Below are 22,718 nucleotides of genomic sequence, written 5' to 3' on the forward strand. Positions count from 1 at the left end.
GATAATTTAAGGATGTTAAAATGAGTATTTAAAAATGTAAAACAGAAAATGTAATAAAAATTATTTTAATGCATGTGTGTGTGTGTGTGTGTGTGTGTGTAGTAAAATATGAGGCATTAAAAAATTGAAGAAGTCTAGACAACAAGGTGGTGGAGAAAGATGAGGGGAAGCATGCCCTGAGCAGCGCCTGGATCCCTGGAAAGATCTCTAGCTCGATGCAGGGTCGACGTGGCTCGGACCTGCCCCGCCCGCCTGCCCGCCCGCGCAAGGCAGAGGCAGCGCCAGCGCCGCCAGCTCCCGCTTTGAAAGGCCGCTTCCAAGCCGCGCCAGGCGGAGCCGCAAGAACGCCGAGCAACCAAGCCGACGCGCGGCGGCTCGATGAGCTCGGCGCTCCCCGCCATTTTGGCCGCTTGAGGGGGAGCGGCGGCGGCGGCGGGGGCCGGAGCGACGGTGTCCGGCTGCCTGCGCTCCTCTTCCCCGCCGCGGCCCCATCCAGCCCGCCTCTGCGGGTTCAGGTACTGGCATGGGCGCGGGGGGGGGGGGAGGCGGCGGCGTGGGAGGGAGGGAGGGCCGCTTCCGGGAGGGCATCTCCCGAAGTTGGGCGGGGAAGGGAGAGGCTGAGCCACGCCTGGCTGGGGGGGGGGGGGACGGGTGGTCCGCGGCTGTTTCTTCTTGCGGCTTCCTCCTCCCTCGGCTGCCCTACAATCACAGAAGGGACCTCCAAGGGTCATCTAGTCCAACCCCCTGCGATCCTTCCCACCGCCGACCCTGGGTGGCCTCGAACCACCAACCTTCTGCTTTAATAGCCAGAGGCTTCCCCCCCCTTTCCACACCTTTTATTTGCAAACAACATTTGTTTTTAACCATTTAAAAACATTGCATTTTTAGGCTTCAGCTCTGAAAGAAACAGAAGCGATTTCTCTCTTTATTTAAAAAGTGTGAATCGCGTTAATTTTGTTTGCTTGAAGGTGTAAAAGGATTTAGCATTGCATTTTCAGGCTTATGCTCCGAAGGAAACGGAAACAAAACGGGTCTTGCTTTGGCGCGGCTCTTCTCCCTCCCTGCAGTCCTGTTTCCCATGGAGGGATTTGGAAAGGGGGAGAAGGGCAGGAGGGGTGGGGGGCTTCAGTCTGGAGATGGTTTCGCCAGCTGCTACCTCTGTGAACCTTCCCTTTCGGGCTTAAAGGGAGGTTGACTGATCAGGAATTCTAGATTTAGTGTTGGGGTTAGGAAAGTAGAATCATAAACTTGTTGAGTTGGAAGGGATCCCTAGGGTCATCTAGTCCAACCCCCAGGTGCGCTCAAGCTAACAACCTGGCAAACAGGCGCACTGACCCATAAGTAGCTTACGCTCAGAGTAACTTGCGCAAAATGGCTTTGGGCTGCCCCTTCTATTGGGAAGAGTTGAGGAAGCTGCTTTCAGTTGCCTTAATGAAAAGGTAGCAAATTGGTTTGTGATTTGTTGTTGTGTTCTTACTGTCTGAGTGGGAAAGTGACGGTCATTATTATTATTATTATTATTATTATTATTATTATTATTGCCTTGGCACCAAAATAACTTGGCTGGCTGTGCAAGGTTGGCCGCGGAGATACCATTTGCCGCTTTGCCTCAGGCAGCAAAATGTCTTGGGCCAGCTCTGCAGCCACTTCTGAAACCAGGGTGCATATTGCCTTCTATGCAATACTTAACATTTCCTGTTTCATAATTTCATGACAGAAATTCATTCCCTTCCCAAAGCTGGTGCAAGGAGAGGAAACTGCAAAGCGCATAAAAGATGGTGCTTTTCTCCTGTGGATTGAGAAGACCAAGAGCACCACCCCTTGCCTGTCTGCATGGCAGCGGCAAGGCAAACCAACTAGTTTTTTTTTAATTTTGTGAGGGGTGGAGAGACCGTTGGGTGGCTCTATCCTCCACCTGTCTGCCACATGGCAGCAATGTCCTCTCTGCAAAAGTGGGGTGGGTTCCTGGGCTCCATCCTTCAGCCACTCATTCAGGTGTGCCTTTTTTATTTCTGAAAGGGTTGGGTGAAAATAGGACTTTCTTTCCCTCACCCTTGCTGTATGGCAGCTGCAGGAGGCAAGGCCAGATGTCAAAGGAGAAGTGGGCTAGTCAGAGTGGATTGGGGAGGTGCGGTGGGCGGGAGAGCAGCAGGTAGCACCAATAAGCTTCTCTTTCTTTGAAAAGATGGGATGCAAAGCAGTGGCAGATACGCTTACAAGTCACTGTTGTTGCGTAACTGGGTTTGCACCACCGCCAGCTGATTCTGAATGGGCCACACACATTTTGCGGGTTGAAGAAGTGGGGAGGAAAACAACCTATTTCCTTCCAGTTATTTTCCTGCCTCCTTCCACCCATACATTTGCCCTGAAATTTCTACCTGAAATCACAGTGCCAAAGCAAGATTGGAGCAAAAAAAGGGGGGGAGGGGGGATGCGGAGATAAGAGGAAAACAGTTTGCTCCTTTGCAAAGTGTGTGTGACCCACCAGGATCCATTAGTGTTGGAGGAATGAAATGCCTCTGATCTCCTCCCTGGGAGACACACACACACACACCGCATTCACATGAAGTCATGGTTTGGCATTGCATGACCTGTGAACCAGTCCATTGTGCCTTTTAACAACACTGTAACAGAATGAAATATGCCCACTGCTACATATTATTGTTGGGGAAAGGCACATTCTTTTCGGCTGTTAAAGCAAGGAATTGTGTCGTGGTTGATGTGTTTGGCAATCCTAGAGCCATTTCTGCCTCGCCACAGTATAGCCACACCAGATTGAGACATTCCTGTAACAATGGAAGGCCAATAAGAACTATGTGTGTATAAAACTCTTAATTTGATGGTGGAGGATATTTTGGGGAAAACATTCGTTCCAAATTACCTTTAATTGAACATGCATATTCAAGATTTGCTTGCAGCCCAATCCTAGACACTAAGAAATGACCTGCGAGATTGAGTTCTATGAGAATTACTTTCAAATAAGTAAGAATTGTAGCCCAGTATTGATTTCTTTGCCCTTGTGCACTTTACACCACCCATTTGTACTTACATTTACATTCTTACCAACGACTGTTATATGTATATGGGAAAACACTGGGACAATAAGTTTTATGTTGCCACTGAGCTGCATGCCTCTCTGTTTTCTTTAGAATGTTTTTTTTTTAATCAAAACATTTTCTTGCCACTTTTCTGGGCAAATGTCCATCCAAAACAGCTTACGACAAAAGCAACAAAAGACAAAAAGAAACAATATTTTTTAAAAAAACCTGCTGAAATTGTATCTCTGTTTAAACATGTTTCACCTGTTGCTGAGAGACAGAACACAGAGTATACAAAGAGCTAGCATCCTCTTCATAGAATCTTAAAATTGTAAAGTTGGAAGGGACCCCCTTCAACACAGGAATCTCAGTTAAAGCACCCATGACATATGGCCATGCAACCTCTGCTTAAAAATCTCCAGCAAAAGAGAGTACACACCAACTGCCGAAGAAGTCCATTCCACTGTCAAACAGCTCTTACTGTCAGAAGGTTCTTCTTGATGTTTAGTCAGAATCTCCTTTTTTGTAACTTGAATCCATTGGTTTGTGTCCTATCGTCTGGAGCAGGAGAAAACAAGTTTGACCCACCTTCCATGACGGCCCTTTAGATATCTGATGCAGCAGCAGCAAAAAAAGCTAATGCTATTCTAGGCTGCATCAACAGAACTATACCATTCAGATAAAGGGAAGCAATAGCGCCACTCTATTCTGCCATGGTCAGACCACATCTGGAATACTGTGTCCAATTCTGGACACCACAATTTTAAGAAGGACGTTGACAAGTTGGGATGTGTGTAACCAAGGAGGGTGACCGAGACGTGTTGTCAACAGGTGGTGCAGAGTTTGTGCAGAGTCCCTGCCACAGAAGTGATTTGTGGTCAACTCTCACAGGGAAAAGTGTTCATTCCTATGCCGGACACCTTTTCCATAATAAATTAGTTGACCCTTCTCGGGCAAGGGTCAGTGGTAGAACACCTGCTTTGCTTGCAAAAGGGCCCAGATTACATTTCTAGATAGGACTGGAAGAGAACCCTTTCTGAAACCCTGAAAACCTGCTGCCAGTGTAGACAATGCCAAGCTAGATGTACCAACAGTCTGACTCAGTTAAGGCAACTTCGTATGTTCCTATCACACACATCTCCAAACATGTTTTCTCTACTTTTTATAAAAATTATGTGATCAGACTTGGAAGATTTTTAACCCTCCATCCAAGATGACAGGTATTCTGATTTTTTTCAATCTGAAGCTATGCCCAGTTTGGCACTTACAGAGAATTTATCTGTTTTTGAAGAGCTGCTAGCCAGACTTCAGTAAGCATCCTTGTGACAAGGACAAAGGAGACAAGTGAAGAAAGATTTGGGGAGGGGGGAGAGTAAATGTGTTGATACATGTTCTAATAAGATGTGTGCTCATTTCAAGAGATCCATTATTTAATCATCAATGGCAGCTGTCAGTTTAACACATCCGCAAATGAAAAGCTTGGTGTTCCTTGTTTTTGAAAGAACAGCTGAGGATTTTTCTGGCAACTTGTGATCTTAACTCTGGGAAAAAGAAAGGAAAAAGCATGGGGAGGAATAAGTAGAGCGGTAATGCATTCAGTTTATAAGCATTGTGATGTCAACACACGCTGAATACACACAGTCTCCACTTGGATCCATTTTATTGGGGAAAGGCTCTCTCAGGTGGAGAAACACTTACCACAAACAACTATAAAGGGGATACTTCCATAGGTAATCCCCAAATGCATAAAGTTGCATTTTACTAGTATATCCAGGCAAATGAAAATTAATTACTAACTTCTAGCTAAGCTGCTGATAGGAACTTTTAGAGAGCATTGACTGAACAGTATGTTTAGCCTGAAGGTGCAAAACAGAAAAAAACCTGTCGTGTAACACAGTTAGCAATTACTGTATTAAGTGTTTTGAAGCAGTGTATGACTGACAAATCCAGCTAGGCATTCTGTTTAATAAATACATTTTTTATTGCATATATAGTTCCTTACTTTCTAACCTGTTTCTTTTACTCAAGACACCTTGCAAGAAAGGTAGCATACAACAATGTTTAAATTCTCATTGTTTATCCTGTACTCAGAGATGAGAATGCACACATCGTTTTGGTTTCACAAATTAAGATTACCATTTTATAGTAGCAGAGCAGGGAACTCTCTCTATCCAGCATCTATGGAGGGACATGGGATGCTCCTGCTGCAAGTGTATTTTAACAGAAAGATGGCTGATGCAGCAAAAAGTATAACTGATCTTAAATCTACCCCCACTTTTTTAGCGAATCCAAGGTGGGTGTGCTTCAATTTCAAAAAGAAGTGTGCTGGTTTCACATTTGTTGAAGCTTGATTTTTAAGCAACTGTGTCGAGTTTAGCCAACAAAATTGGGAATTGTCAAATTCCCTATCTATAGTCAGTCTTATGTTAATTCTTTTGCCTCTGTAGAATCCGGATCAGAGATTTTAGTCATATAGAAAGAATGGTGCATGCTTGTTTACTTGGTTGGCATGGTGGTTTCCATAATAATGGAATTTTAAAAAATCCTTCCACAAGGATATCAATCTAAGAAGATTGATTCAATGGAAATTAAAATTGTGCTTGGAATGTGGGACTGTGTGGTTTTCATTTGAATGCTGTCATGATTCAGTCTAAACTTGTTTCTTCCAGCTTTCAAACAAACATCAAAGATTTCATCGCCACCGAATGCAGCAAGCTAGGAATCATGGATCTGAAATTCAATTCCTCTCGGAAGTATGTTTCTATCAGCGTACCTTCAAAGTCCCAAGCTATGTCGCCACACATCAAATCAGTAGATGATGTAGTTGTCCTTGGCATTAATCTCAGCAAATTTAACAAGGCTACCCAGTTTTTCATTTGCATTTCTGGAGTCTTTCTGTTTTATCTTATTTATGGATATCTGCAGGTAAGTGTTGTAATTCACTTCTTATGGTAATGTTTGTGTTTTCTTCTTCAGAATAATGTATTACTCAATAAAATTCTATTGTAATCTGTAGTGGCTTGATGCAGATATGAGGGCTTATTTTCTACTGTTACTTAATTTATTACCTGTCCGTCACCCAAAGTTGTCATGAAAGGCCACAGCAGCCTGAAAATGCAATTATCGAAAAAAGCTTAAAACAAATTACAGCCACAAGAATAGGATGGGTCCTAAAAATGTCGAAGTGTCAGTTGTCAAAGTCCAGGGTGAAAAGGTGTGTCTTCATCATACAACAGAAAGCATATAAACAATATAGTGGAGATGCCACACACAACACCTCTTCGGGGAGGCAGTTCCACAATTTAAGCGCTGTTGGTGAGAATGTCCTCTCCCAGACTACCATCATCCTGAATGTCTTGAGGGCAGTAGAACCACGAGGTGTCTTCCATCTAGCCGGACCCAGATCTTAGCTTCAGCTGGCAAGACACAACTTGGGACCTGTTGTCCTGTCTTCACATACACAGTGATGGGGTCTGAACCAGCCGTGAATAACAAGAATTAGATTTGGGAATCTTGGTGTATGGAATGGAAACATCAAATGGGTATGCAGCTTCAGTAAAATCTCCCAGAGCCATGTCTGAGATTATTAGGGAAAGAGACTTAAAAGAAAACACCAGTAAAATGTGCCCATAACAGATTGATATGAATAACACACTCAATAATGTGTACTGTTCTGGTTGCCACATCTCTAAAAAATATACCATCGGCTGGGAAAAGGTGCAGCAAAGGGTAATGAAAATAATAATAATAATAATTTATTACTTTTACCCCACCCATTTAACTGGGTTACCCCTGCCACCACTCAGGGTAGCTTCCAACAGAATATAAAAGAACACACGAGACCTAAGACATTAAAAGCTTCCTGCCTTCAAAGGTCATATAATTGGTTTTTGATATCTGATGGGAGGGCATTCCACAGGGCGGGTGCCACTACTAAGAAGGCCCTCAGATGGCCTTACCATCTTAGTAAAGTTTAAAATGATTTAATGCTTTGTAGTTGAGGGGGGAAATATGACTAGGGGATGGAGGGCATGATAGGAGTTTATAATGTTATGAATGGTGTAGAGGAAGGACAAAGAAAATTCTCTTATAACACTAGAAATTGGGATCACCCAAGGAAACAGGTTGATAAGAGTCAGGATGGACTAAACAAAGAACACAATGCATAAATCATACAGGAAATTCTCTACAGCAATGATAGCAATGGCCAATAACTTAGAAGTCCAGAGACATAAATGGCTACATGATAGCCAAATGGAAGCTCCATGTTAGGAAGCGGTCTGAATCTAGATGCTGAGGAGCAAAGTGTTGAAAGTGGGCCTTATTTGTCTCATCAGTCTTGGAAATGGAAGGCAGGCCTAGATGGACTCATCAAGTAGGGTTTTCCTTATGTACTTATGTGATGCTGGAGTCTTGCACAAGAGGTGAGTAGATGAAGGGGACGTTTCTCTGAATTTAAAGCCCACCCAATGTGCCAACAAAATAGGATATCTAATGCTGGTGCTTGCTTTTCACACTGATGTTCAAAAACAAAGTACATGAATTAAAAACAAGTCAGAAAGAGTATTCAAATTAATACCAAGTCTTAACTTGACAGGATGGTTAGCCAGATTCATTAAGCTAATGATAATTCTGTTCAATATTTTTAAGTTGGGAGGCAAAAAAAATGTTAAAGCAAATTTCTGAGTAAGTCTAATTTTAAAAGTTAAAAATATACAACATGGTCACATAGGCAATGTTTTAAATATGTTTCTCTGTTTTCCCTCTTCCAGGAACTGATATTTTCAGTGGAAGGTTTTAAACCCTTTGGGTGGTATCTTACATTAGTGCAATTTGGGTTTTATTCCATTTTTGGACTCATAGAACTACAGCTTATTCAGGACAAAAGGAGACGGTATGATATTATCTATATAGTCTTACTTTTTTAGATTATTATGTGGGTTAAATTTGATTAACTATTTAACCAGAAATTTGTGAAGTTGAATTGGGGCAGGAATCAGTCAAATATTATTTCTAAACATTTTGTCTGATTTAGTGAGATTCCATGACAATGCCCATGGTGTTGACTTGTGGAGCTGTCAGCCCAATGAAAAATGAGCATTGAATTTCTCTCCCTCCCCTCTTAATGTGGGGAGGTACTTTAAGATCACTTAATTGGCACAAATTTTAAAATTAATAAAAACATAGCAACAGATGCATACATTTCTCGTTTATTTTATACTGAAAAAGAGAATCATTTTTCTTTGTGGCTTTTATAATCTGTTCACATCACATGCTAGATGTCAGCTGATTCCCGAGTTTCTGAAATATTTGAGTCGTGTTACAATGGAAACTCCTGCAAAAAGGCTAGGATCCAACGGACTGTATGGGGACTTCCATGCATGAAGCAGACCATTCTGATCACAGATCTCCCATCCAGTAACTCCTGAGAAGTTACTCCTGAAATCTGGAAGACCTGAAAGAGGAGCCTTCCAGTTCAATCCAAAGGCCGCTCATAAAATAATGTGGGCTGTTCATATCCCAACTCTTCTTTGGGTATTTTTTTCTAGGGCTGTATAGTAAGTAGAGCTCAGGGGTTTGAGGTTTTATATTATCTGAACCTACAGGAAAGTCAGTATTCTCAGGATATAGTTATTTTGGATTAATCCCACTGATTGGTACAGAATATGTTGTATTCTGCATGTCTGTGTAGGGCAATGAATGAAAGGCATGAAATATGCTTTTATATCTTCTGTTGTAAAATAGAATAAATCGCCAACATAGTGGCAGTAAATGATAATACAGTAGTTAAGTTTTCTGGTTTATTATATCTAATTAAATAAAAAATGAATTCAGATTTCAGCACTAATTTGAATTCCATGAAAAGTCACCAGTTTGGTTATTAATCTTTACTTGCCACAATATTAAAGCCTCTCTTTTAGTGTTGACATTTGCTCCCCAATAAAGAGCTTCATTTATATTTTCCAGGATCCCAGGCAAAACCTACATGATAATAGCTTTTCTAACAGTGGGTACAATGGGTTTATCAAACACCTCCTTGGGATATCTGAATTATCCTACACAAGTAATCTTCAAGTGCTGTAAACTGATCCCAGTTATGATAGGAGGAGTCTTTATACAAGGTATGCCTTATTCTTGCTATTGAATGCTATTCATTTCAGAAAATAAACTTGTAAAGACCCAGCAGTGGTTTATTCCCTAAACCCTCTCTATCCATTGCCTCCCTATAGAGGTCTTAAGTTACTTTGAAATCCTGGATTGATTTTAAATTTGAGTCAATAACCAAAATGAATCAAAACAAAACTTGCAGCTTGTAGGATGGAGAATCTTAGAATGTGATTGGGAAAGTATTTTTGATGCATTCCTGATTTAGACTGTCCAAAATGTAAATAGCTGGTAATTGAGGCAGAATTATTATCTGAACTTGCATTGAGTGTCTCTTGAGAACCTATAGTCCTCCAATACACTCTCTCTCTCTCTCTCTCTCTCTCTCACCCACACACACCCACACCCACACACCCCGTTTGGTGAAAGTGGGTGTAATTCTATTGTGTTGAATTATTTTTGGGGAGGAGAGGCAAGTAAGTCAGTCTTTGTGTTTCTTTAAGGATATGAACAGAGCCTTCATTTTTTGTGCTGATCATGCTACAACTCAGCCACTGAATAAAAGTTAACACTGCATGGTTCAGTCTTGTTAATGCTTTTGGGGAGGTTCGTGGTGGTGGCTTCACTTTGAAAAAGTTTGACATTCTTGCCTGAGCCTAGAATAATTTATCTACTAACTCCGTTCATGAAATCCCCAAGGAGCTACTGCTTTCATTTGATGGAGAGAGGCTCACTTATACGGGTTATTTTTACTCTATGGGAAACCTAGGAAAACCGCCCTTGGAATTGGCATTCTTGTTGCTTTTAGTGAGTGCAGCTGGCTAGTTTTTTTGAATTTGGTTATGAAGTGAAACAGCTGAGAACAGTAGTAATAATTGTTGGTTTACTTAATGATAATGAAGTTAGATTTCAGAGATTGATTTCAGACTTGAAATCCTCTTTACCGGTTAAACTGAACAGTCTAGGCTCAACACTTCTTAATACCTTTGAAGCATCTAGAATGGGAGGTGAAACATACCACCTGCAAAATTTCAGTATCCACATGCCCCAAGATTTTAGACGTTGTTACAAAACTATATGTTAAAAAGTTTCAACTGGCAGAAAATGTATCTGTAGGCCACCTATTTGGATACTAGGTGTCAGGATATTGCCACCGAGGGCTGGTTCATATGCTCCTCCAGTGGCATGGTTGCTGCCTCTGCATTGCTACGTCACACAACAGTCCAGCAAATGTACGTACCATGGAGACAAAGGATGCTTCTCATGCCAGTAAAGTTGTACCTTGGAAGTCGAATGAAATCTGTTCCGGAAGCCTGTTCAACTTTCAAAACATTTGGAAACCAAAGCGCGGCATCTCATTGGCTGCAGGAAGTTCCTGCAGCCAATCGGAAGCCCTGTTGGACGTTCAGATTCCAAAAGAAGGTTCGAAAACCAGAGCAATCACTTCCGGGTCTGCGGCGTTTGGGAGCCAAAACGTCTGTGTTCCAGGGCGTTCAGGATCCAAGGTGTGACTGTACACTCTGGGCTCCCAAACGCCAGAGTGTAACTCCATCCATGTTTTCCATTGGTTCTTTTTATTATATATGTTACTGCACCAGTGTGGAAAAAGACCATGCTCAAACAGCAACAAGGTTGATAATGAGATTTAGGATTTGGCCCCAAGAACTTGAGTTAGGCGGTGAATTGAATATTTATTTACTTGCTGTGTACTCAGTACCAAATGAACTGAAGAATTAAATCTTCCATCATTGCATGGTGTCAACTTCTCCCTTTTTTCCTGCACAGGAAAACGTTACAATATTGCGGACGTTTCTGCTGCAGTGTGTATGAGCTTGGGCTTAATATGGTTTACTCTAGCTGACAGCACCATTGCACCGAATTTTGACTTAACAGGTAAAATCTTTAATGGAAAATCGTACTCTGATAGGAATTGATGTGTTTTTGGAGAAGAAAACTGGCATATCTCCAGCGGAGCCAGGCTGGGGGACATACAGTGGCATAGCTGAGCTGGGAACCTGCTTGGCTGAGCTGGAGATCTGCCATGTCCTAACTCTCTCATCCCAGTGGATCTAGGATTAGGACTGTGCCCTAAGAGCCACCGAGAAAATTTCTGTAGAGCTTCTCGGTCCAGTATATCTGAAGGAGTGTCTCCACCCCCATCGTTCTACCCAGACACTGAGGTCCAGCGCCGAGGGCCTTCTGGCGGTTCCCTCGCTGCGAGAAGCCTAGTTACAGGGAACCAGGCAGAGGGCCTTCTCGGTGGTTGCGCCCTCCCTGTGGAACGCCCTCCCACCAGATGTCAAAGAGAACAACAACTACCAGACTTTTAGACGACATCTGAAGGCAGCCTTGTTTAGGGAAGCTTTTAATGGTTGAGCATTACTGTATTTTAATATTTGGTTGGAAGCCACCCAGAGTGGCTGGGGAAGCCCAGCCAGATGGGAGGGTTATAAATAATAAATTATGATTATTATTTATTATTGTGAAGGAGAACCTCCTTGTTGATTTTACCAAAGAAAAAGAAAAAGCTGTTTTCATAATGGTTGAAGAGGTAAGGTTTGGAACCCATTCCCCTGAAGGAATGCCAGCCAGCCATATACCCCTTTGCATTCTGCTCGCAATATAACAGAATGCTGTACTTTTCCATATTGCATCCTAGCTTTATTTTTTAATTAAAATTTCAATTTTAAATTAGACTTTTCCTGATTATTCAATACTTCACTTGCAGTCAGCCTGGGAATATACTTTCGCATGCAATTTTCAATGTGGAAAATAAAAACTAAAAAGACAGGAAAATGAGTTCTGCAAAGCAGAACCCTTTGCTGAATAGCAGTCGAACTCCACGACCTTTACAAGATGCATACTTAATGAAGCAGGAGACTATGCACTTTGAGGGCAAAGCTGATCCCATATGTCTGTTTCAAAAAAAAAATCTATGTAAAGCCATCACTTTCCTTCAGTGCTTAATATTACCGCTGGTTTCTACATGTGTGTATTTGCTGTACAAAAAAAGAGATGTTGTTTAGGACTCTGAGTAATTATAACCAGGGTTTTACTTTACTGCCAGAATTTGGGCATGTAATGCAACAGGCTTGTATATTTCTACTTTTATCAGTATTATTATTTTCTTAAGAGAAATGAATTGTCAACCCATTAGGAGATGGAAGGAGGAACATATAACTCGTGGATCCGTACAATAAAGTAGCCTGAACGTGTAGGGATGGTGCCAGCTGTCCTCCCTTTTCTCTGAGGTTTTTGCTTTAACCCCCAGTCTTTATGCACAGCTGCAATGAAGTTTATGTAAACTGCATTTGCTCATATTTCTTATGTTGACCTTGCCTTCCCCCTTCATCTGTTTTGCCACTGTCCAAATTTAAATTCCCTTGAGATAGGGAGTTGGTTTTCTTTCTTCGCTTGTGCTTTAAAGTATTGTGTACATGGATGGTAGGGTGTAGATCATGGGTAGGTATACTAAGTCCCGGAGGCTGGATCTGGCCCAATCGCCTTCTAAATCTGGCCTGTGGATGGTCTGGGAATCAGCGTGTTAGTACATGAGTAGAATGTTTGCTTTTATTTAAAATGCATCTCTGGGTTATTTGTGGGGCATAGGAATTTGCTCATTTTTTTTCAAAATATAGGCCGCCCCCCCACAAGGTCTGAGGGACAGTGGTCTGGTCCCCTGCTGAGAAAGTTTGCTGACCCCTGGTGTAGGACAAATAACGTTTACACTACAGCAGGAAATTCAGTCTGCCAGTTCAGATGTCACAGTAAAGCCAGGGTTGGGCAACCACCAGTCTGTGGGCCAAATACGACCCACCAGATCATTCCCCTTAAATGGCACCTACCTGGCCCCCAGTGTCATGTGTGGGGCAGGTAGAGTGGCAGCTGATTCAGCTACTTGACCAAGTTCCTCGGCTGATAGGTGGCGAGTTCAAGCCTGCTTGGTTTGGCTGCAGAAGTTATCCACTGGGAACCTGTGCATGCAACTTATCCCCACAGAAAGCAGCCTTGAATTCCCTCCCTCTCAGCTGATGGGCGATGGAGTTTAAGCCTGCTGGTCGGCAGCACTTTGAAACACTGTGCAAACCTTGTGTAGTGCCGTGAAGTCACTATTTTCCCGCAACCCTGTGGACCACCTTTAACAGGTGTGTGGGATAACTCACCTGATGGTGGATGGAGATGCCCACTTGTCAAAAGTGGGGGAATATGAAGAACCTAAAGGTTATCCACCCTTGTACCGACTTATAGTTTAGCATGATATGAACAAATCAAAACAAGCCTTGAGGTTAAACTCTGCCCTTTGTCCCTCCTCCACAAGGAATTCAGAACTGTTCAATTTTGTTTCTGCTTAACTGTGGCTTATGGCGTTGTCAACGGTGGCTAATGTTAACATCACAAGTCAATATCAAACCTAAGCAAACGCTTCAAAACTCTTCTTTGTAATTGTGTGAGCAAGGAGCACAGAAGGCAGCTTGATCTCATCACTAAGCTATGGTTTTGTTGACATCCCAGTACGGCCGTTGTGTTCAAATTTGCCTTGGGTCCTGCTAAAAAATTATGTGTCTCGAGCAAAATGTTTTGCTGTCATTGTGCTGAAATAAAGTTTTCATAAGTCAGTCACAATGTCAAGTTCTTAACTTGCCTTGCAGTGCATGCAGCCCTATTCCTGGTCACTAAATAATATTAGATTTCCTTTCACTAGTTTATAATCAAATTGTTGTGGAAGCATTTACACTCAAGCTTGTATTATTCTTAGCTGAAGCATTTCTTGAGTTGCATAATTTAATCAAAATTCTTTAAACATTCACATTGTCAAGGGCAAATCTATTTACATGTGACAGCTTTTGCCCAAGGAGACAAAACTGAGCTTTGAGGTTAAACGGAACTTGTAATTTTTGCTGATACAAATGTTAGAAACATAAAAACTGAGTGAATTTAAAGTATCAGCTGTGTGAACAGTATCACCCATATTGTGTCCATCAAAGACTGGAAAATTAGATTTAAGGCTCTTTTAATAGTATTGAAGAACATGGTAGGCGATGTTGTGTAAAAATGGGGAAATACAATAAGCCTAAATATGCAGCAATACAGATTCTGTTAATTTTATTTATTAATTAATTGATTTGATTGATTTAAAATGTTTAAATGTTGTTGTATGTCAAGCAGTTGTTGCTTTCTTTGCTATCTGGAAAGAATATATATTGCAAAGTATATTCCTCTAAATGTTTGTCTTCCCTTCTCCTTCCCCCCACCCTCAAAATGGAGAATATGGTTGCTTTTGTGTTGTTCTTTGCATCATATGTAAAAAGCAGGTCTTACACAGATTTTAATAGTGCAGAGAATAAGAGAATGTATAACCCCTGTTTGCTAAACTCCAATCAGGAGTGCCAAATTGGCCCCATGGCCCTGGCACAGAATTTTGTGGGTGCTCGGCCCCTTCATGGGGAACTTTGTGGGCGCTCAGGCACTCAGGGCCCCAGGAAGTTCGCACCTATGACTCCAATAGGTCTACACCAGGAGAACCATGGGCAATATTTATTTGTGGCATCCCACTTGCACAAATGAGACAATTCCAGTTTTGGTGAGGAGGAGAGAGAGTTTGATCTGGCGAGCAAAAACGTTTGCACTGACAGAACAATTGCCTTAGTGCAACAGTGAATTTTATCCATGATGCTAGAGTATGCGTCTATTGCTTTATTTTATGTTATGTCCTTTTCTGATTCCTTGAAGGTGTGGTCCTTATATCCCTTGCCCTCTGTGCAGACGCCATTATAGGAAACGTGCAGGAAAAGGCTATGAAGTTGCACAATGGCTCCAACTCTGAAATGGTAAATGTTCCCCTTCTATAATTTCATTCAGTTATGGGAGCTGTGGGGTGGAGTTCTGTTCTATTTCTGTCTACTATTTTAAGTCGGTCAGCCACGATTAAAAAATGTGCATTGCACTGAACCCAGAAGTGACTTGAAAACATCACAAAAACATTGAGGAATGGGGTGAGGCAGAGGCAGAACAGAGTGTTTTTAGGCTTTGTCAATGGTGTTTCAAATATACGCGATTTCACTTTAGTGTACGGTACCTCGAAACATAACCCCCACGTAAATGGAGGGTTGCCTGTACAGGAATAGTCCTGTCTGGTTGTTGCCAATAGTAAACATTTGTTGCTCTGGCCTAAGTTAATGGCAAGAGAAATTGTGAATTTAAAAATAAGAGACCGGAGTGCAACTTCAGACAGAGTTTTATTAAAAATTAAAAGATTTGTCTTCACAACCAACAACTACTGCTGTACAACTTGGGTAAGGCCAATGCACGCAATTGCCATTTAATTCATGATAACTGTAACTATCACTCAGAACAAGGCTGTATAAAACGGCAGATCTGTTAACCAGAGAATCACCTTGTAAGTGTATATCAATTGCCATTTGAGGCGTGTTTATCAAGCAAGTCACTCAGAAGCTAATATCTGAGGTTATTGCCTGTATTATACTTGAAAAACGTAACTTTCAAAAGAGATTACATTCTTCCAGCAAAGAGATGTGCTAATAGAGCGCACAATATATATGGCATTTTAAAAATACCACAAGATTAAAATAATTTGTTTTTGTAACTATTCCAGGTTTTGTATTCCTATTCAATAGGTTTCCTGTATATTTTATTGGGACTGACATGCACTAGTGGCTTAACCCCTGCAGTAACATTTTGCTCAAAGGTAAATATTTTTTTTCCATTAAAAAAGTGTGATTTCCCCCCCCCCCCCCCCCCATTCATGTGCTTTTAGATTATTTTTGACCAAATCACATTACGAGGCTTTGCATTCCTGCTTGAACTTTTTTTTATGATGCATTGATGATTTTCACTGCACTTGATACTTTTCTTATGAGTTGGTTGTTTATTATACTGCAATAAACAAACAAACAAACAAATGTGCATTAAAGTTGATTCTTTGATCCATTGACTTGGGTAAATTACTTTTATTCTTCAAAAAGTCCAGGAGTAATTTTTTTATCATTTCATTATGACTTTCCTCAATTTTCCAATAAGAATAAATAAAATCGTGAATGATTTAAGATTTTGTTATTTTGGTTCGGGCAGTTGATTAAAGGCATTTATTTCATTTTGCAGTACCTCGGGGTTTGTTTTGCATCTTCCTCCGTTTAATATTTTGTCTTGTTCCTGCAGCACCCAGTTCAAACATACGGCTACGCATTCTTGTTCTCCTTGACTGGCTATTTTGGAATCTCTTTTGTCCTAGCCCTGATTAAAATCTTTGGAGCACTTTTAGCTGTGACAGGTACAGTTCATTTTTTTAGTTCATTTTTTAATAGAAGAATTGAATAAAAAATCCTGATTTGGGATAAAGCTTGTACATTATTTCTGCTCCGTCTCCTGTTCTTTTGTTCTGTGAATGGTTTAATGGGTTCATGTGGTGAGGGCTAGCGTGTCTTAGATACGTACCGCTTTTTTTGTTTTGATCCAATGCTTCCACCGACCAGACTGCTTGCGCAAATACATAGATCATTGCAGCAGAGGTAAATGTCACCTTCCACACATTTGCAATTCAAAAATGCACGGCAGATATGTATTAAATGGAAAAGAAATGTGTATAAAAGCAAATGAGGTAGAGAAAAAGAAATGATTAAATTATAACATCTCTAAGCTCCTTGACTGTAAATTGGGGAGGGGGGGAGTGTCTTTCATTTTTCCTTACTTCAACAGGATTCCAATTATATACGAATAAGAATTCTGTCAATTCAGTAGCATTAAAGCATTACATTCACTACTCAGTTATACAGGCATGACAAATACGTTCTCAAAATCAATACTGGAAATAATTTGGTGGTGGGCGGGACCAAATATTAACCTTAGAAAGAGGGTGGGGTGGGAAGCTCTAGAAGGATCCTAGACCCATCTATCAAGCAGATAAAAGTCTTGGTTTGGTTAAAAAAAAGGGGGGGAATAAGATATTAAGCTTTATCTTTTTCTCTATAAACCTTAATAAAATTTATTTTAGAAAAATACATCAAACTGACTTCTGGGGCTAATCTTAGAAGCATATGTTGCCTTACTTTAAATCCACATCCAAGAATTTTCCCTGACAGCATAGTAGACTTGGGGAGAATGATCAAATGATCCACATTGGACAGATAGCCTACTGTTGCACTGATGAGGAGATGGGTCGTTCGGCCTTGTACCCTATAGTCCAGCGGGGGGGGGCATGTTTCCACTCCCCTGGAAACATTTCCAGGCATCTTTAGGTCCACCAGGCAAGGAGTCTGTGTCTGCACTAGGACAGAGAAGGTGAAAAGGATCATTTACCCCCCACCTCCAAGTGGTTGGGCTCCAAGCCTCCATCAGCCCCCGCTGGCATGGCCAATGGTCAGGGCTCATGGGAGGTGAGGTCCAGACACATCTAGAAGAGCCACAGGATCTCTAATTTCTGCACTAGGGTCTTGGTCCTAAGCCTTCCCTGGAAGCAGCTGTATATGCAAACCCATTTAGAGAGGAGTGTGTCAGCAAGGATAGAAAGGGTTGCCATCTGCCTGGTGGTTTCTGAAGGCTGTTGTGGTCACTTTGACTGGTGCCAGCGCCAAGCATGCTGCAGTATAGTTGTTTAAATGGCACACAGGCCAGTGCTGCATATTACTTTTCCATTTGTCCAGCAGAGGATGCAGTTTTGGCAGCTATACAAGTCTCCACTTTTATACCACAGCAGCTAAAGTGTGAGCTTAGGCTGCTCAATTGTCGGCCTTCATTGAGTCCTGCCATTAGGTAAATGCAGTTAAGAGACGTGGAAAAACGATGCTTTTTTATTTTAAAAAATTGCATAAATAGGAGGAACAGTCTCCTCCTCCCCAATTAAAGTCAGGCTCCCCTTTTCATTCTAGCAGCAAACACCCGAATAACCTTGGACAAATCACTTCACCTTCTCGTGCCTCCATTTTTCATTTTTTATAAAATGGGAATAAAATATTTAACACATCCATAAAGAAGTGCTTTGGCTATCCATTGAAGAAGAAGGGGGGGAAAGTTCTGTGTTACTGCTGCATATTATTTCATTGCAGGGGATTGTGGCAGAATGAGACAGATATACGGTATGGTGAAAGGCTGATAAGACGCCCTATAAAAAAGGCTTCATAACTACAAAATCTTCTGCTCAAGCCGAAGACTGACAGGCAGCCTGAGCAACATAATTTGCTGACCTTGTTGTGCCTGCAGGGGAATTCCAGCATGCACAGTCATAGACCCTGTGAAGTCTGCTTGGGTGTATAGATGCCTAAAGGTGCTGTGGACGAGGAGCTTACCGTGGGCTGGAGCTGTAGTAACCAGCCAGCAATGCTGCAAGATTTATTAGAGCAACTGATCCAGTTGATAGATTGATCATCTGCCTTTTTCCCAGTTAATCAGTTGAATTGGTTAGACAGTAGGTGCCATTTTGAGATACTGAAGGAAGGAAGAGACTTGCAGTTTACAGTGGTACCTCGGGTTAAGTACTTAATTCATTCCAGAGGTCCATACTTAACCTGAAACTGTTCTTAACCTGAAGCACCACTTTAGCTAATGGGGCCTCCTACTGCCGCCGCGCTGCCAGAGCACGATTTCTGTTCTCATCCTGAAGCAAAGTTCTTAACCTGAAGCACTATTTCTGGGTTAGTGGAGTCTGTAACCTGAAGCGTATGTAACCTGAAGCATATGTAACCCGAGGTACCACTGTATTATAGAACCAAACCTTACCACACACAGTTAGGCAAACTACCTTTAATGCATTTTTTTTAAAAAAAAATCCCTATTGCAGTTATAAATCATGATCAAAACAAGCATAAAGCATAACTGGAAACCTCACCAATGACAATGTACTCTTGTCAATTAAAATTGGTTCCCCATTGATTAAGCAACTAAACCTTTTGCTGACTGATCCACAAATTTAAAACCCGTGTTATGTAGTTAGACACAAGAGATCCCATGCAATGATTTTGTTCTCTCTGGTTCCTTTTCTTCACCACCTCTGGGCGACCATGTATCCCAAAAATTTGAGACCCCTTTAGAAGCACCTTCAAGCATTGCACATCATCATGCTAGCTGAGAGAGCCTGCAATGAGAGCTTTCTTCCAGCATTGGATCAGAGCTCTAGATCAAGCAGATTTTTTGTGTGTCTCTTTTTTAAGAAAAGGGTTATGGTTTTTATATTGTGACTGCAGCCTGGTGAATGTTGATAAAGTTATTATTGGAATAGCTTTACCTTGATGCTTTGCCGTTACATAGACCGCACACTGTGGCAGATGTAAAGCAGCACCCATGTGGCCACCAGCCCTCTAAATCCAGAGAAGATTAGTAAAAAATCAGATGTGAAAACAGTAGAATAAGTTGGTAATACCTAACTTAAGTGCCATTCATTTTGATGGAGCTGAAGTGCAGCTAACTTTCTCTGTATTGGGGGCCATGATGTCAGTCTATTGCAAGTAAATGCAAGCTGCAGTAAGGCGTGAGGTTGTGATTACCGCGTTTGCCATCCTTTGCATGATGCTTCTGTTCTGGTGCATTGAAGCTGTATTTTAGTTGGGATGGAACTAATGTTTTAACAGACTTGTTTTCCTTCAGTCACAACAGGAAGAAAAGCAATGACAATTGTACTTTCTTTTCTGTTTTTTGCAAAGCCATTTACATTCCAGTAAGTATCCATCTACACGTATTGACTTTAATTAATACACCTAATGTATATAATGTTGTGATTTAAATGTAATCACCGAACGCATCCTATAAAATTTTTTGATAATTTATGGCGCACCTGCAGGGATTTTTTATTTATTAATTATTTTCCACTTGTATCCCACCTTTCCTCCATGGAGCCCAAGGCAGCATAGATGGCTCTCCCATTCTCCATATTGTCCTCACAATGATGTTGAGGGTTAGTGACTGGCCCAAGATCACTGAACTTCCTGGTCAAGTGGGGATTTGAACTCTGGTCTCCCAAGTCCTAATCCTGTATTCTAGCCACTACACCCCATAAGCAAGCCTATGCTTTGCTACACCCACAGTGGGATTTCTGTTTTTGTTGCGTCCTTGACTCTTGTGGGGTGCATGAGCTTAAGACATGAAGAACAGAAGCAAGAACAGAACTAAGGGGCACTTGGATAACTTAATTTTACATGACTATAAATGGGAGGTTGTTACATTGTTTGGCAGAAACCCCAAAATGATATGCCATCACAAACATAAACAGACTTTTAAAATGAATTAAGGCCCCACCCAAAGAAGATGTGTGCTTTGTTATGTGTTCGGGAGCCAGCATGGTGTAGTGGTTAAGAGCGGTGGACTAGTAATCTGGTGAACTGGGTTCGCATCTCGGCTCTTCCACATGCAGCTGCTGGGTGACCTTGGGCTAGTCACACTTCTCTGAAGTCTCTCAGCCCCACTCACCTCACAGAGTGTTTGTTGTGGGGGAGGAAGGGAAAGGAGTTTGTTAGCCGCTTTGAGACTCCTTAAGGGGAGTGAAAGGCAGGGTATCTTCTTCTTCTTATCCCCTAATCAGTCTTCACCAGGGTTGATAATGTTGTCCCACCTCTCCACCAAGTATGATTGGGAGGGGGGGGCGCTCAATCACTCTCCATACAGAGATGTAGCTGAAGAGGCCGCCCCCCCATAGGGAGCTGCCTCTTTTTTTGTGTGTGGCATCCTTCCTTCCAGGACCCATACACAGAAGTTGGGATGCTCAGAAGGCAGGCAGTGCTTATTGTCACTAAGAATAAACCTTTATAGGTATAACAGCAAAGTGTTCACCCAATTTTTAGAGCAAAAACATGTCCTAGCACTCACGAAATTTGGAAAACGCACATTTTGTAATAGCAGTGAACTGACTTGTGAAATAAATGGAAACCTTGGTTTCGGAGGCAATACAAACCCGTCTTGCTATATGGAAATTAGAAGATGCATTATAAATCCTAGAATCATAGAGTTGGAAGGGACCGCAAGGGCCATCTGGTCCAGCCCCCTGCAATGCATGAATCTTTTGCCCAACATGTGGCTTGACCCACAGCCCTGACATTAAGAGTCTCAGCTCTACCGAGGCAGATGAATACTTATGGAAGCTATTTTTTTCGGTCTACCATATTCCTCCACCCCTTTACAAATTCAATTTTAAATTCTGGGACTACCGCTTTACTTCCTACAAGACCCTTGCCATACATAAATACAGTTGCTAATGTGTTGTTCCACCCTTCTTTCTCCATTTTAGGTACGTGTGGTCAGGCTTGCTGGTTGTCCTTGGTATATTCCTCAATGTTTACAGCAAGAACATGGATAAACTCAGACTCCCTTCAGTGCGCAGTCTTTGGAATAAATGTACCGAAGAAAAACAGACAAGGACGTTGTCCCAAACGGTGTAGACAGTGGCTTGCGCCGTGTGTTGCGCTGGACTGTTTGTTGCTGTTACTCCATTGCAATAGTCTCCAGCTGACTCGTTTTCCAAAGGGAATGACACTAAAACCAAAGGAGTCAAAGGCATTTCGTCGACTTGCAGATGGCGAACATCAGCGTCTCTGTGAAAACCCTCTCTTGGAAGCTCTCGGGTCTCATCCTGTGTGGGGGCCTGGTCTGGATAATGGGCTCTGAGGGACAGTGGTTCTTGTGTGAGCTGTTGAAATCTTCACTCCAAATAGGGCACATAGGAGAGGGCGTGTGTGATTAATTTGGGCATTTTAATTGCTGCTGCTCTTGAAATCAAGTGGGTCTTTGTGTTTTATTGTTGGGATCAGTTTATTTAAATGTAACGCTGTTTTGAAACAAGATAGAAACTAATCAGAACCTGATTGACTAAACTGAAAGGTTAAGCCGACGAGGTTTTAATTATTATGCCATAACTTTTTTATTTTTGATTTTTTAAAAGAAAAAAGTCTTAAAGCTTCTATTCCCATTGTTTTTGGTATTGAAGGTTTTCTTCTGAAGGAAAAAGCAAAATGAAATTCTCTTCAAGTGGATGGCTTTGAGACACGTTTAAAGGAACCAGCCCCCTGTCTATGCATTTTCTCTCTCTCGTTGATTCGTAAGGAATGATCCTTCACATTAAAGTATCAAGAAGGTCTTAATGCACCGGACAACTCATTTCCTTGCTACCTCTCCATATTGTAATGAAATGAGTGGGACCTAGGAAAGTAGCTAAAAGAGTGGAGGATGGATTACTTTGATTATTGCATATTGTAATTAGCTTAGAAATGGGCTCGTTCAGTGGAGCGCTTTCTATACTGTGCACTTTAACAAATTCTGTGCCATGAAAAGCTGAATTCCGCAACATGAATAAATTCTGCACATGTGTGTATTTGCTTGTTTTACATTCTTCCTTTTGCTTATGCAAATCATGGGGAACTATATAGAGCTAGAAGTTTCTTTTAAACAAATATGAAAATTCTCGGGGTGCTGAATGCTGCACATAATCCCGGTTTTCACTTCCTTGGGTTGCAACTGAAAAATAAAGGCAATCCTGACATTGGTTTATAATCTCATGAGCTGTTACAGTCACTTCTATACTGTATACAGATATTCAAAACAGGTATGGTTTTGTCTTTTACCAGATTCTTTTCTTCTTAG

The 22,718-nt window shown here is 41.6% G+C and overlaps 1 protein-coding gene across 1 annotated transcript; it reads left to right on the top strand.

Moving 5' to 3' along the window:
* Positions 1-328: 328 nt before the first annotated feature.
* Positions 329-22,449, top strand: SLC35B3 (solute carrier family 35 member B3). The gene is made up of 10 exons (XM_083747393.1): positions 329-515; positions 5,708-5,963; positions 7,811-7,932; positions 9,006-9,160; positions 10,929-11,036; positions 14,874-14,971; positions 15,757-15,849; positions 16,320-16,431; positions 19,737-19,806; positions 21,370-22,449. Exons 2-10 carry the CDS (start codon positions 5,763-5,765, stop codon positions 21,518-21,520), a joined length of 1,110 nt encoding a protein of 369 aa, XP_083603519.1. The 5' UTR covers positions 329-515; positions 5,708-5,762; the 3' UTR covers positions 21,521-22,449.
* Positions 22,450-22,718: the final 269 nt, after the last annotated feature.

The sequence above is a fragment of the Podarcis gaigeae genome (genome assembly GCF_964106915.1).
Source record: "Podarcis gaigeae genome assembly, chromosome: 7".
NCBI classification, from domain to species: Eukaryota; Metazoa; Chordata; class Lepidosauria; order Squamata; family Lacertidae; genus Podarcis; species Podarcis gaigeae.

Coding starts and splice junctions, on each gene's coding strand:
- SLC35B3 (XM_083747393.1), top strand. CDS start 5,763: ATGGATCTGAAATTCAATTCCTCTCGGAAGTATGTTTCTATCAGCGTA. Junction 7,933..9,005: donor ATTCAGGACAAAAGGAGACG/GTATGATATTAT, acceptor TATATTTTCCAG/GATCCCAGGCAAAACCTACA. Junction 9,161..10,928: donor AGGAGGAGTCTTTATACAAG/GTATGCCTTATT, acceptor TTTCCTGCACAG/GAAAACGTTACAATATTGCG.